The sequence below is a fragment of the Zootermopsis nevadensis genome, unplaced genomic scaffold (genome assembly GCF_977971745.1).
Source record: "Zootermopsis nevadensis isolate Lab colony 2312 unplaced genomic scaffold, Znev_1.0 Znev_ptg000021l, whole genome shotgun sequence".
In the NCBI taxonomy this organism is placed as follows: domain Eukaryota; kingdom Metazoa; phylum Arthropoda; class Insecta; order Blattodea; family Termopsidae; genus Zootermopsis; species Zootermopsis nevadensis.
In genome coordinates, this window is record NW_028259153.1 from 20,981,857 (window position 1) to 20,995,740 (window position 13,884).

Below are 13,884 nucleotides of genomic sequence, written 5' to 3' on the forward strand. Positions count from 1 at the left end.
ATATTTCTGTGGTCAGTGAATGGTGTTTCTAACCAGCCTTAATGACGGTGAAATATGTGTGCAGACGTAATTTATTTACTGTGTTGTTAAAAATATCTTATAATTGTTTTCGAATCATTACAGACGCCGAAAACGTTTTAAAAAAATTTGATTTGGATTAATAAGTTCGCATCCATTGAATGCAGTGTTACTTTTGAACGTAAAGTGTGCCAGTGATATTGTTGTGATTTTTAGTGATTTTACTTTTCCATAAGCATTGTTATTTTTTTTAAACACATTTGTTCCCTAATCGCGTCTAAAATTTGTGGCAATGGATGGCTGAGTCGGTAATTCAGATATCTGTTAACACACTCTTAATTCATATACTTCATTTATAAATTGACAATGAGTACGTACACATCTTCCAGGAAGGGCGTGTTTGTCTGTCTGTATGTCCGTCCACGATGAAATTCCATGTAGAGAAATTATTTTAAATTTCTTAGATGAATATGGGCAACAGACATTGTTGTGAATACGTTAATAAGCCGCCAGCTTCTATTAAGCATGAAATTTTTTAACCCAGCAAAGTGACGTGACAGTATTTTAAGGTTATGTTTACCACAATTTTGTGTGCGTTATATATGAAATAATCCCAACAATGAAGCTTTTTCTCCGGAAAAATTCCCCAATTCGAGTGTCATTCTGTTATCACTGACGAAAAATTATTTGTGCCCTTGTGACTTTCTGTCTACAGAGAGATTATAAATTTTAAATTCGGGACGTACATTTCTTCATATGCTTAATCAAACACCTCGTCACTACCGGGAATCGAACCCAGGTTTACTGTAGCCTCGGTATTCATTTGTATATTGGTCACAGTATATTTTATTTTATTAAGAACACCATGGAAAGGTAACTGATAGTCGTTCAGGCAGGCAAAAATTCCTTGCCTTTTATGAAGCTCCTCATTAAGATATTTGTTTCGACCGAAGTGTCCAGGTGTTCTCCCGAACACCTTTTCACAAACATTCTTATTTTGTATTCCTTCCATTTATTTTCTCACGATTTTCGCGTTTTTCATAGCAGGCGAACGTCTGACAAGTATCAAGTATGTACTACTGCCACTTTTGCATCTACATAGGCTACTAACCAGTTAATACGACGCCATGTAACCAAAACAATTGTAACAGTGTCGTCAAATATCGAAAGAATCAATACAACTTACAGTATTACAAAAAAATATTTGTCAGCGCTATCTTTTGGGAGTGGAGCGAATTATTTGGTTTCCAACGTCAGTCGCGTTAAGAAACTAAAAGAGTTACTGTAACGCTACCTTTTGAGCACCATTGTAACTAATCGTACGCCATGCCGTTTCTTCCTAGATGGCAGCATAAACTGGATTTTTAGATATACGAAAATTGTATGTGGACGGGAAGTTAGAAGGTTATATCAAAATAGGACGACGTTGGAATACAGGTTTCAAGTATTCATATTTTGTCCACATTTTTAACTTTTCACACTAATGCAAGCAGAGACAATGTTCCAGTCTATTATGACTAAAAATGAGATACATTTTATGAGGCTTATTTCACAGCACATCTGTCGTTACCATGGTGACGTTAGAGGTGGTGATACTCAACAGACCGAGTCGAAATTGTAGCAACACGACAAGGTACGTCACCATTGTACATATAAACTGAGGGAAATAAAAGACATTTGTTACTTCAAACACAACAGAACGGACCTCAGAGCCAGCCTGGACGCAGAGTCCAGAGGAAAAATCCTCTGCCCCCATCGGGGATCGAACCCCACTTTAAATGAACAGACAGTCGTAATTTATTTAGTCATTAAGCATTTGGTAGATTTGTTTGAATCCGTTCCTTATGGCATAAATTATGCAACGTGCATTACAGGATTACTATCCCAACATCTTCCTGAAGAGACTGTGGGAAAACTACAAAACCCCACAGATAGAGTGGATTTAAACTCCTGAACTAAAGGTTTGCCACCCTGGACTTTAAGTACAGGAATTAATCATTTAAGGGCATTCTACAGCAACACGCAACCGGCTGGATTGCACGTAAGCAGCGATGCAAGTCAATAATTATTATAAAGTTTTTATGGTACTCACCCTCAACAGGAAACCCCTGTCAATTCTGACATAACCTCCAAGATTTATTTCTGAAGAATTTAATGTCATAACTCGGGTAAATATCTTGAGCTGAAAATAAGTTGTGTTTAAATTTGTATCGTCACACGTCTTGAAATTTGTCTCGTTCAGAAAAATTCAGGGGTCACGTACCTCACGCCTCATTTGTTTGTCGTCCGAATTGACATGTGACAATTTCTCACAGAACTCTGGTCCCACCTGCAAGGTACAAATTTCAGTTTTAAGCTCTTCGGCGCTTATAATTGGAAACCGTAACTGAGTACAAAGAATTATCTAATAATTTATTTGCGTCTATCACATTAGAGATTAAAATTAAACGTGTCGCCAACACAGCTACACAACTTTATAAATAAAACGGAATAAGGCCATCTTAGAAACGCGAGTAGAAATATTGCACAACATTTTTCTTTTTTTAGTGTTCTGTCTGACGACAGGTCCATATGAACAGGATCCTTCCATCCTTTTCTCGGACTGGGACCTGTTCATATACGTTCTTGGCAGATGATCCAGAAGTGGTTTGCCATTGCCTTCTTCTGTGTGTGAATGGAGTAATTGTTGGGATGCCACGGAGGAAAACTCCGTGTTGCCTAGACCACGGCCTTGCCCAACACAAGTTATAAATTCGGGCACCGCCGGGAATCGAACCCGAGACCCCAGGATTACAAGGCCAGCGTTCTAACCGCTAGACATAAAGACATAAATTATTTTGTTTCCTTTTCCCTTATTAAAATCACTCCCTATCGAAATTTTTTTTTAAATAACATATAATAATATGTCATCATGCCCATTTCTTGTCCACAACTAATTTCTATTTACTAAATCAGTACAGATTTGGAGTTACTGTTGGCCGCTTGGCCAAAATCGAGTACCACGTAATTCTGTAGTGAAAACAGCATTGTCAAATAACCACAGTTGACCTATCTGTGACTCGCCTCTCTTGCGGCATGGTGAGCTCCGTTAGCCATTACGTAAGTTACACCTCCAATGACGCACACGGCCAAGGCGAGACCGAGGTGCCTCAGGTACAACCCGTCATGGAGGTTGGACAGACTTCCGTACAGACTCAGCGTCATGACAGAGAATGAGAGCACACACAGGTGTCCATATGTGTAGCACATGAACAAACCAGTCTCACAGGACAGTCTGCTGAGACTGATCCACAAGGCTCTGTACTGGGCCACAAGTGTTGCAGATCCCTCGTCTGCAAATATGGTAGGATCCTGCGTAAAAATAAAATTATACAACTCTTCTGACACAACATACAATGGTAACAGAATCCAAAGTTTCAACGCCAGGCATTGTGCGTCATCCTGGACCAGTCTCCTCCACCTTTCATCCTTTCAATCGCTCTGTCTAAAATATGACTTCGTGATCCTCAAATCTCAGGCTTCCAAGTGGGAATTTTTTTAAAAAAATTTCTCACCAGACTTACGTATTCATTCCTCGATCCTTGTATGAGGTAAGGGTTGAATTTCAAACCCTGTTCCTCACTTCAAAGTGTTAAGCTGTATGCGTACCTTGAACAAGTTTTCTGAAATGTCATATATGCCACTGCGTAGCGATGAACAGGTGAACCACCACCAGACGATGTGAAGTAAAATGACAGTGAAGATGTACCAATAAAATCCGAGCTCCCAGTATTTCTCTTCGGCAGATGACATATAATATTCAGTTGCAACGAAACATAGTGCCACTACCGGAGTTAGGACCACAGACCACATGACGTGGCGGTTCTGTCCCAGATAGAGCTGTTTCCCAGTGACTCTGACGTACTGTTTCTGTAGACAGAGACGGTAGACAAGGTTACAGGCCTTTAGCTAACTCACTCCATGAACCAGAGACCTTAACTCACATAACAAAGAAATAAACTACCTTATATGAATTTTAAAGACTCGTCACCACGTTCATATATCGATCATTTATCTGCGAAACTGTTTCTGTCTCACCTGAAAGTCAGACCAGTGTACGAAATATCTCCCCACTTTGGAAACTTCCTTCCAGTGGCAAGGTATGAGGTAGAAATGAGGAATTACATACATAAAATGTATCACCGAGTACATGAGGTCATCAAAACTCGCTTCAGAATATCTGATGAATTGTATTCTCTCTCTAGAAACGTAGTATGCGTATATGTTCATGGCCAGGTAGAACACGGCTGAGTACATAAGAGAGAACTTGCATCTCCTGAAAGTGGGTTCACCTGAAACAGAGATAGACGCGGGTCGGATACAGGTCTTTGTGGCGTATGTGAGGGTTCCACGTGTCTCAAAATCGTTTTACTGAATCCTAAAATATTTGGACACAATGAGGATGAAATGAGCAACCTTTGAGGTACTGACTGATAGTTTAAATATTAACTTCATCCAATTCTGATCGACCTATCTTCTTGACTTCCAAAAGTCTTATCGTCTATAAAATTTACTTTTAAGAGAAGGACGAGTGGGCACTGCCTGGGAACCTTCATGGTCCAAATGCATCTGTTTCGCCTGTTAAATATATTGAATTTTATTAAAATGTAATTTTGTAACCAATCTGTTCAGCAATTAACTGACGAATCTTTTGAACCCACTACTTTAAATACTGTAATTTTTTTAAAATGGGAACAAATCTTCAGAAGCTAGTCTAATTGTGCCCGGCCCCAGTTACGACGAACCTGGAATTCGTTTTTGAAGCGGGAACAATCCGAAGATCTTCATGGTATAAATGATCGGCTTCAACTCTTCAAAAAACTCGGAGGAAGGCCCCTCTGCTTCAGAAATCACTATGACCACTTCGTCTTTGCGTATCGACGCTTCATCAACTTGGCGCCATTTGATAGGTACAGGGTGGTCGTATTTTAGATCAAACGAAATTTGCGGTCCAGTTCGTTTGAGATGCATCGCTTCCAGAACACTGAACAGCAAAACATATTCTACTAATAATTAAAGGTTATGTGACATTGTTTCTGTCCTTGAATCACGTGTTATTAAGATGTATGGGGGATCCGGTGTAAAACTCCACGCATTCTCAACCTTTGCACTAAATAAAGTACCTAAATGAGGGAATATTTTCTTACCATACAACCAAGGTCCTACACGTAAGTCGAACAATAATAATAATAATAATAATAATAATATGAATTGGCAAAAAGTAGGAGGAAAATGAATCCCACTTTTCCTGTAATGACAGTGACTGATTCCATATTAGCTGTGTTAAATTAAATTCAACGCCACTAGATTACTCTCTGAAGGATTGAAATGTTTCAGAGTAAAGTTACAATAAAATTTAATAACTTCGCTTATATTAAGAAATTGTGCGTTATGGTTTTCATATTTCCACATAAATTAACTTGTCAGTCTCAGCGCTTGACTGGACGTCTAATGTCAGGTTCGCCTACGTCCCGCCAAAGGCCGATTGCAACTCAGCTTGTGAGGGCGCTGTAGTCTCCGGCTAGTAATTACAATGGCAACGAGAAGTTCCGACTTTCGCCACGAAACCACTCGCCTTGGTCGGGATATATCTATATCTCGTTTTATTTCTATTTTTAAACACAGCAACTCATTACATTCTTCAGTGACGTAATGCTTTGCTATACAAGGGTCGTTTGAACTAATCTATTGGGAGATAATTACTATCTTGTTGTACATTTACTGACATAACAACGCGAAAAATAAGTATGTAAGAGCGCTTATTATAAATTCATGTTTGACCCACATTCTCTCACAACTCATCTATTATTGCTTAAAGTTGTTTGTGAATTGATTAACGCCCACAAACAAAAAGCTATGAACTCTTCAGAATGTTTCGTTTTTAATCCAGTGTTACTTTACGTAAAGGATACTTGCAAGTAATGAAGACGTACATGAAAATTAGTTTCACGAATTGAGGTGTAAAGCGTTCACATACAATCCTGCTGATACAACATACAGTGAATTTATCATCTACATCCCTCAGCTACAAAGAAGGCAATAACATAAATACATTTAAAGTAAACTGCACAGATAATACACCTTTCCAAAACAAGAGTGAAGGTAGTGAATGCAAATTTGCGCATGAATATACAGAATTTTACAAATAAAGATGGCTGTCTTCCGGGATTTTGCACCGTGTAATCTGGTAGAAACTGATCGACGTTTCAGATCTGCTTATCGCCCTGATGATGGAGGTAGTGAGTACCTCTGAAACATCCCTCAGATGGCAGAGAGCAACACCATCTTCACTTTGTTTAACGACGCTGTCAGTAGCTCAGATTACACGGCATTGAATGAGACGATGATTAGTGAGTAATGAATTGGAAAGTATCTGGAAGGAATAGGTCGTGGTTTCATTTAAGATAATTTAAATGTGTCTGTCTACATGGTAGGGGGAAAGCTGTTGAAATCGTCATCCGAAGTAATTTTATATCGTTCGTAGCAGAGATAATAAACTACACACATCGAAAAAAATTTCAAGTAGAATCTTATTATCTACGTGACTTTTATCCCTCGTGTTACCTGCAATATCTTCAGCTAAGATCAGGCACTTTTAAGTCTGATCTTAGCTCCGTGTATTATATGTTTACAGCAGAATTATACATAGCAAAATGACGCAAATTTCAGAGATAAATCACGCAGTCAGATATTAATTTCCGTTTATTTATGCGTGCTTTATTTGCGATAATAATTTTATAACTTTGTTTCGACACTTAGAAACACAACCGACTGGAATCCATATTTTACAAAAACACGATACTTTAATAGCAATAACAAATCGCATGTCAGTACCGTTCATGTGTCTGAGCTGCTGAGAGCCATGAACGTAAGATACCATGAAGATACGAAAGTGTGGAGAAAACTCACAAAATTTATATCAGCTGTAATAAACTTATTTCACAGGACACAGAAGGAGCTGTTTCACAGACATGTTTAACGTATCAGCACAGATCTCGCAATTGCCCGATGAAAAGCGACAGGTATTTTGGAAAGTGAAGACTTTGGGGAGGCTGAACCAAATCACGGAAAACGACCGCATCCATAAGGAAGTCAGATTTCCAATAATTATGCTCCGGTTATTGGGAGTGCTGCCAATTCAGACTTCGTCAACCACAGGTAGAACTCCTCTGTGATCCTGACGTGCGTTTGTTTCAAACGCAACAAATCTCAATATGAGAATTGAGGTCCTTATGGCAGTGATATTGTTCTTCCGAGTTGTGACACCGCGTGGATTTATAGGTAGACACCACGGTTTCGGAAGTACATATCGCCTCCATCTTCATGGAGGTAGTATTTTTCTTCAAAAACTCTGATATAAATTCCTACAAAGGCATCGGCGTTATAATCCAGAAATCGACATCGACATCGACATCGACATCGACATATTTCACCGCCGTGAAAATCTCAAATCCGAAATGACTGACATTTCTTCGTTCTTCAGGTGAGAGTGAGGTGAAGGTGCGGTCCCCGATAATGCTGTACTCCGCTGCGGTGGTTGGTCTTGTGACCGCGGGCACACTCTTCATGGTGAACGACAGATTCTGGCGCGTAGTGGACCAGAACAGCTCCTTCGGAGACAAAGTGCTGGAGACAGCGAACATCATTTTCTTCCTACCCGTCATTCTAGTTCCATTCACTCACTGGTTCGAGTGTGGGAAAAAGGCGAGATTCGTGAACAGCTGGCGCAGAATGCAGGTAAGACCTCGGGACTCAGACAACGTAAATGTAATTAACACGCGGAAACAGAAGATGGAGAAGGAATAGGAGTCGCTACCAGGCTAGGTTAGGTTAGGAGAGGTTAGTTTAGTTTAGTTTAGGTGAGGTTATGTTAGGTTAGGTTAGGTTAGGTTAGGTTAGGTTAGTTTAGTTTAGTTTAGGTTAGGTTGGGTTACGTTAGCTTAGGTTAGGTTAGGTTAGGTTATGTTAGGTTAGGTTAGGTTAGGTTAGGTTAGGTTAGGTTAGGTTAGGAGAGGTTAGTTTAGTTTAGTTTAGGTTAGGTTGGGTTAGGTTAGGTTAGGTTAGGAGAGGTTAGGTTAGTTTACTTTAGGTTAGGTTAGGGTCCGGTGCTTGTTTTCAGACGAACTTCCGTGACGTGACCGGAAAGCCGTTGTCGCTCGACCTGACCAGGGCGATACGGAAGGTGAAGGCGTCGGTGGCTGTCATCGTGACCGTTCTGACGACGCTCCTGTTCGTCATGCAGCGAGGCTTCACCTGGTGGCAGGGTCTGTGTTTCGCGTACTGCGTGTGCCTAAGCGTCATCACGACGGGAACCTGGGGTACAATGGGCAGAGCGCTTGAGCTGGCCGCGGAACGCGTCATAACGGAGCTACAGCTGGTGAGAAACCCTGTCCGTCCGTAATCGACGCTTGCTTTTTGTACAGTCTTTTGAACTTTGAACCCGGGAGTGCTAACCAGTCGACTACGACGTCGAATATCAATCAGTCGGACTTGTTTTTCAGTGCGTGCGTGTGCGCATGTACCACTGCGCAGACCACGTGCGCCGCTTCAAGTCCCTGTGGGTAAAGCTCAGTCTGCTGACCCAGGAGTTCGGGACGTCGCTCGGGTACAGCTACGCCTGCAACCTCCTGGTCTTCTTCGTCCAGCAGGTGCTCGCCGTCTACGGGATCCTCTCTGAGATGGGTCGCGGCTTCGACGTCGTCAACTCAACCTTCGCCGTCAGCGCCATCATGTTCACGTACGCCATATTTGTCATTTGTGACGCCGGGCAACTGGCTACTGAGCAGGTGGGTCCACAACAGGCGAAGTTCGCGCAGCGGAACGGAAACAGGACTCGTGGTTTGAGATTTCTGGTTTTCACGTTTATCCACGTTTCAGACGTGATTACTGTCCCCATTATCGGGGCGTTTTTATCACCATGATGATGGAGGCAGTAAGGACCTCCGAAACGTCGTTTAGAGGATGTGAAATATTGGCGGATTCTTACGAATATCGTAATTAAACTTGGGGTCCCATAAAAGGTGAAGGAAATTCTTGAGCAGCTGAACGACTATTAAATTTCAAAGCAATGCCCCGAACCACTGAGTTCATTAGTTGGTAAACTGTAATATAATGTATAACTTAGTGCCTGACTGACATGGAGCAGGGTGATCCTAACTTTTTATTAGGAATTGTAGGAATTTATCTTTCATTCTGTCACCGTCGCGTGATATTTATCAAAATTCAAAGTGAAATTAGTGAAATTTTCTTAACATAGAACAGGCGAGAAATGTTTGTGATGGTCTGCTAGCATTTGTATTAACACATTTCTTTCCAGGTTGGTGAGGCCTTCCAAATAAAATTACAAACACTGTGTGACGAATTTCCACACAGCTGGAGTGAAACTAGATACGAGGTTGGTAAACCTGCATATAAACTACATTCGTACCAAAATACCAAATTTGCAATGTTGAAGTTTTGCTTCACAGTGCACACGTTTTTTGTCACAGATAACACTGTTCCTACAAGCGATTGCTACAAATTCACCTAAAATTACATTCTGCAGATTTGTGGAAGTGAACAGAGGACTCATAGCATCGGTAAGGACACATTTTTGTAGCCGCAAATTGCCTCAATAATCTTGCCACGTCTGTTCATGGACTGGACATTGCCCTTGGAGAATATACTTTACATCATAGCCATGTGTTTATAAGTACGTTCATTTTTATGTGAAATAATGAATGAAAAATTGTCTATTACATATTTAGAATATTGCATATTCGAAATTGGCAATGATTTTTAGGATCGTGTTTCTCCGTAAATGAAGGGTGTTTGAACAGCAGAACGCCTACTACAGATGACATTGCTCTGTTACAGCTGATGGCTGCCATGGTGACGTACCTAGTCGTCCTGATGCAATTCCAGATGAGCTGGAAACAGCCCTGTGCACAAGTTTGCATCGCCAATCTATCTGCTACATGTTCCTGAAGCGCTGACCACAAAAAAAAACCCAAAACGAAACCAAATAAATCAAGTCGAATTACGAAAAACTAAACAAAATTAATAAATAGAATACCAAATCCTTCAAACATCATACCTCATGACTTACTACCTCACAGGGCCATCATCAAGGCGAAGATTGAGTCGTCGCCCTGATGATGGAGGCAGAAAGAGCCTCTGTAACGTCTGTAAACAGCTACCAGACTACACGGCGCTACAACCCAGAAGACAGCCATGTTTATACTCGCCACCTCGAGAAACTGAGACCCCGCGTAACACTTGGTATTTTTTTAATATTATCCAAAGAGTATTTGGGTCCTACTCACGTGCAGCTGAAGTTACTGCAAACCACAACTTCCGCACCTCTGACGGATGATTCTTCAAGTCTTTAATGGTGAAATCCTTACAACAACTGTCCAGTCCAGTCACTCGTATTTCAATCAACTGAGCCGGGAAATGGCAGAATTATTATGCAGCGTTTAAGAAATCTCTTACACCTGAGCAAATATTGCAGTGCTAACAGCCATGACCCCTGACCGCAGTGGAGTGTTTGTGAACAGAGCGGGACGCATTGCTTCGAGCTATTATCGTCCTTAAGATACTACAACTCTGTCTCAGTACAGTCTACTTTAACATTCATTAACTATGAATTTACGAGTTAACTGATTCTTAATATTCTCATAGTAAAGAACATTTAATTACTTAACAGAAACCAACTTATCTTCGTATTGGAAACGTACCGCGTTTTTCTTGAGGCTAGAACAACATTTTTAAGTGTTCTTCAGATTAACTTTTTGCTTCAAAGGGGTGTGGATTCCAACGTTTAATACTCCAAGAACACCTTAAATAGACATCAGATAGAAGTTTTCCCATTAGAATACATTTATAACATCAAATCAGCAAAGTTCATGTCGCTGGATCCCGGCTTCTTACTATGAAGTCTAGGGTTCAGTTCTGGGCGACTCTAAGTCAGATTCGTGAGGGGCGAAGTGCCGCTGGAGTAGGATTCTCTCCTAGTCCTTCAAGTATCTCCACAAATCATCGCCCAACTGCCCCACAACCATCTATCACCGCCCCACGCAACAAAAGGTCCCTTTATTAATTATATAAAAATTAATTATATTCGTATTTTACACCACGTATAAGACTTTGGTATAATGAATAATTTTTCGTGAAGCTGATAAAGTTATATTCGAGTTACATGTAGGGCAAGGATAATATCGGACAGATACAAAATTAAAAAAAAAATTAATTAGCTCCACACACTTTAATGTAAGTCCTTAATAATAAACCCGATAGAAATCCACGAAGTACTTTTGGCGATAAACACGCGGACGGACGGACTTGGCTTTACCCGTGCCGAAATAACGGTTGATAATTAGTCATTCGTTTTCGCATGTATTTTTTTTTAAGTGCTGATAACAGCTCATATTCTTAATTACAATCTTCCTGTGTGGATTTATTTTTTATTTAGTGTTCTGTCTGACGACAGGTCCATATGAACAGGATCCTTCCATCCTTTTCTCGGACTGGGACCTGTTCATATACGTTCTTGGCAGATGATCCAAAAGTGGTTTGCCATTGCCTTCTTCTGTGTGTGAATGGAGTAAATGTTTGGATGCCACGGAGGAAAACTCCGTGTTGCCTAGACCACGGCCTTGCCCAACACAAGTTATAAATTCGGGCGCCTCCGGGAATCGAACCCGAGACTCCCAGGATTACAAGGCCGGCGTTTTAACCGCTAGACCACCTCATCTTATTATTATTTAGTGTTCTGTCTGACGACAGGTCCATATGAACAGGATCCTTCCATCCTTTTCTCGGACTGGGACCTGTTCATATACGTTCTTGGCAGATGATCCAGAAGTGGTTTGCCATTGCCTTCTTCTGTGTGTGAATGGAGTAATTGTTGGGATGCCACGGAGAAACCGGGGAAGCCCCCGGAGGAAAACTCCGTGTTGCCTAGACCACGGCCTTGCCCAACACAAGTTATAAATTCGGGCACCGCCGGGAATCGAACCCGAGACCCCCAGGATTACAAGGCCAGCGTTCTAACCGCTAGAACACCGTGGCGGTTCCTGTGTGGATATGCTACGATAATTAGCTCAAGTAATTACGCGCAATTCGGTTTTAAAAGTTCCCGCGTCACTTCGTGTGTCTCTGAGCGTAAGGGAAAGAGAAGTAAGCCCGCATTTCGTTGTCTCACGTGGAAGAAACTGAAGAAAATTGCGGAATATTCTTCGTCTAGGCGGACGCAGTGAGCCTTCAAAAACAAATCCACAGCAGAGACGAGGGACCTGAAGTTTTCGAAGCGACAAACAGGAGCAGGTAGTAGGTAGTAAGGTATTAATATAGCACCACGGGGCGTATTCCTAGGAATGCAAGAGAGGATTAAATTATGGCACAAAAAATATATACACTGACATAATGGCTTTTATTTGTTTTAATTTATTTTGATAATGAGAGAGCATAATTGTGTCTAAAATTTAACTGTTTGCGACACTTATTAAAAAAAAGTGTTTAATATATAATTAAAGCCAATAAAATTCAGAGTATGTCTATTATTAATCAGATAATAAACAATATCAAGAGCCAATAATAATCGTATAAAGAAACTTTCTGAAGCAAAGGGGTTTGAAACCGTTTCGTAGACATAAAATACACAATATTTAAATCAGATTTAATTTTATGTACTTTTTTAAATTTTCCTACTACGCAGAAATAAATGACCATTAAAACCAGTGACGCGTGCAACATTGCATAAAATACATTTATAACGTGGGCGCGTTCAAAACTAGGGCCAGTGCTTTCAACATTGTTCAATTACTGGTTCAACACAGAAGCAAAAGAAATGTCCCATGGGACTCCCCTACCTTACCAGTGCCTGCTCTACTAATTGATTAACGTGATGTACCTGTTGCACCAAAATGATGATTATCGGAAGATTAGTTGAGTAGTAATAACACAACTTCTGTGCCACTACCGAGTTCACTTGTGCAGAGAACCAGCTTCCTGAACATGCAGGTGAATGTAAAGCATCTAAGTCGCTTTGTGCTAGTATTAAAATTGCTACAGACATTAAAACAAAAATGGCGTCATTTGCATAACTTTGGACGAAACATATAATTTGGAAAAGGTTATTTATGTTATGTATTAATCCTTTGTCTGATAAGCCGACGTTTCGGAGATGCTTACTGCCTCCATCATCAGGGCGATCGTGATTGAACTTATCATCCCATTTTCGAACTATTCATTACCTATATTTATGTAATGACTTTTTAAATCAATCTGGTGATGAGACATGAACATATTCTCAGTTCTGTCTGCACTTAATTCTGCACCAAATTCCTTACTAGCAACTAACACAGTTTCTGTGTTCTACTTTATGGTATTTATGTTTTAACCACATAGATTAACATCATCAACACAGAACAAATGCTTGCATATCTCATTCAACCGCACGTAATATTAATTATTATTATTAAGTGTTCTGTCTTACGAAAGGTCCATTGCTCTGCCCAAAAAGAGCTCTCCAGTTGTCCCTATTCTCGGCTTCTCGCTTTAATTCCTGGAACGTCATCTTCTTTCCTTGTTTAAGATCGTCGGTTAGCTGTATCAATCTTCTTCCTAGTCCTCTCTTTCCTTCAACCTGGCCTTCGGTGATATCACTCAGTAACCCATTCCTTCTCATAATATGTCCCAGCCAGTTAGCTTTCCTTCGTGTAATCGCCTGCAGAATGTTTCTTTGCTCGTTGACTCTCCTCAATACTTCTTCGTTGGTCACTCGATCCGTCCACCTGATCTTCTCTATTCTTCTCCAACACCACATTTCAAAACTCTCCAGGTACT

At 40.6% G+C, this 13,884-nt stretch overlaps 2 protein-coding genes across 4 annotated transcripts; one reads left to right on the forward strand and one right to left on the reverse strand.

Annotated features, from left to right (window-relative positions):
- Positions 1 to 1,450: 1,450 nt before the first annotated feature.
- LOC110830108 (gustatory and odorant receptor 24) lies at positions 1,451 to 10,568 on the reverse strand. 2 transcript variants are annotated; one of them, XM_022064598.2, is made up of 8 exons: positions 10,362 to 10,561; positions 4,803 to 5,041; positions 4,096 to 4,349; positions 3,667 to 3,927; positions 3,082 to 3,369; positions 2,282 to 2,347; positions 2,111 to 2,200; positions 1,451 to 1,675 (listed from the first exon to the last, which is right to left on the reverse strand). In XM_022064598.2, the coding sequence occupies exons 2-8, from the start codon at positions 5,026 to 5,028 to the stop codon at positions 1,568 to 1,570; spliced, it is 1,293 nt and encodes a 430-aa protein (XP_021920290.1). In that variant the 5' UTR covers positions 5,029 to 5,041; positions 10,362 to 10,561; the 3' UTR covers positions 1,451 to 1,567. The 2 variants fall into 2 exon arrangements, with proteins under 2 accessions (XP_021920290.1, XP_087208899.1); XM_087352773.1 differs by lacking the exon at positions 4,803 to 5,041 and having other exon boundaries at positions 10,362 to 10,568.
- LOC110830109 (gustatory and odorant receptor 24) lies at positions 7,544 to 10,316 on the forward strand. 2 transcript variants are annotated; one of them, XM_022064602.2, is made up of 6 exons: positions 7,544 to 7,794; positions 8,177 to 8,434; positions 8,559 to 8,843; positions 9,374 to 9,451; positions 9,546 to 9,635; positions 9,913 to 10,308. In XM_022064602.2, exons 1-6 carry the CDS (start codon positions 7,573 to 7,575, stop codon positions 10,021 to 10,023), a joined length of 1,044 nt encoding a protein of 347 aa, XP_021920294.1. In that variant the 5' UTR covers positions 7,544 to 7,572; the 3' UTR covers positions 10,024 to 10,308. The 2 variants fall into 2 exon arrangements, with proteins under 2 accessions (XP_021920294.1, XP_087208905.1); XM_087352779.1 differs by lacking the exons at positions 9,374 to 9,451; positions 9,546 to 9,635 and having other exon boundaries at positions 9,913 to 10,316.
- Positions 10,569 to 13,884: the final 3,316 nt, after the last annotated feature.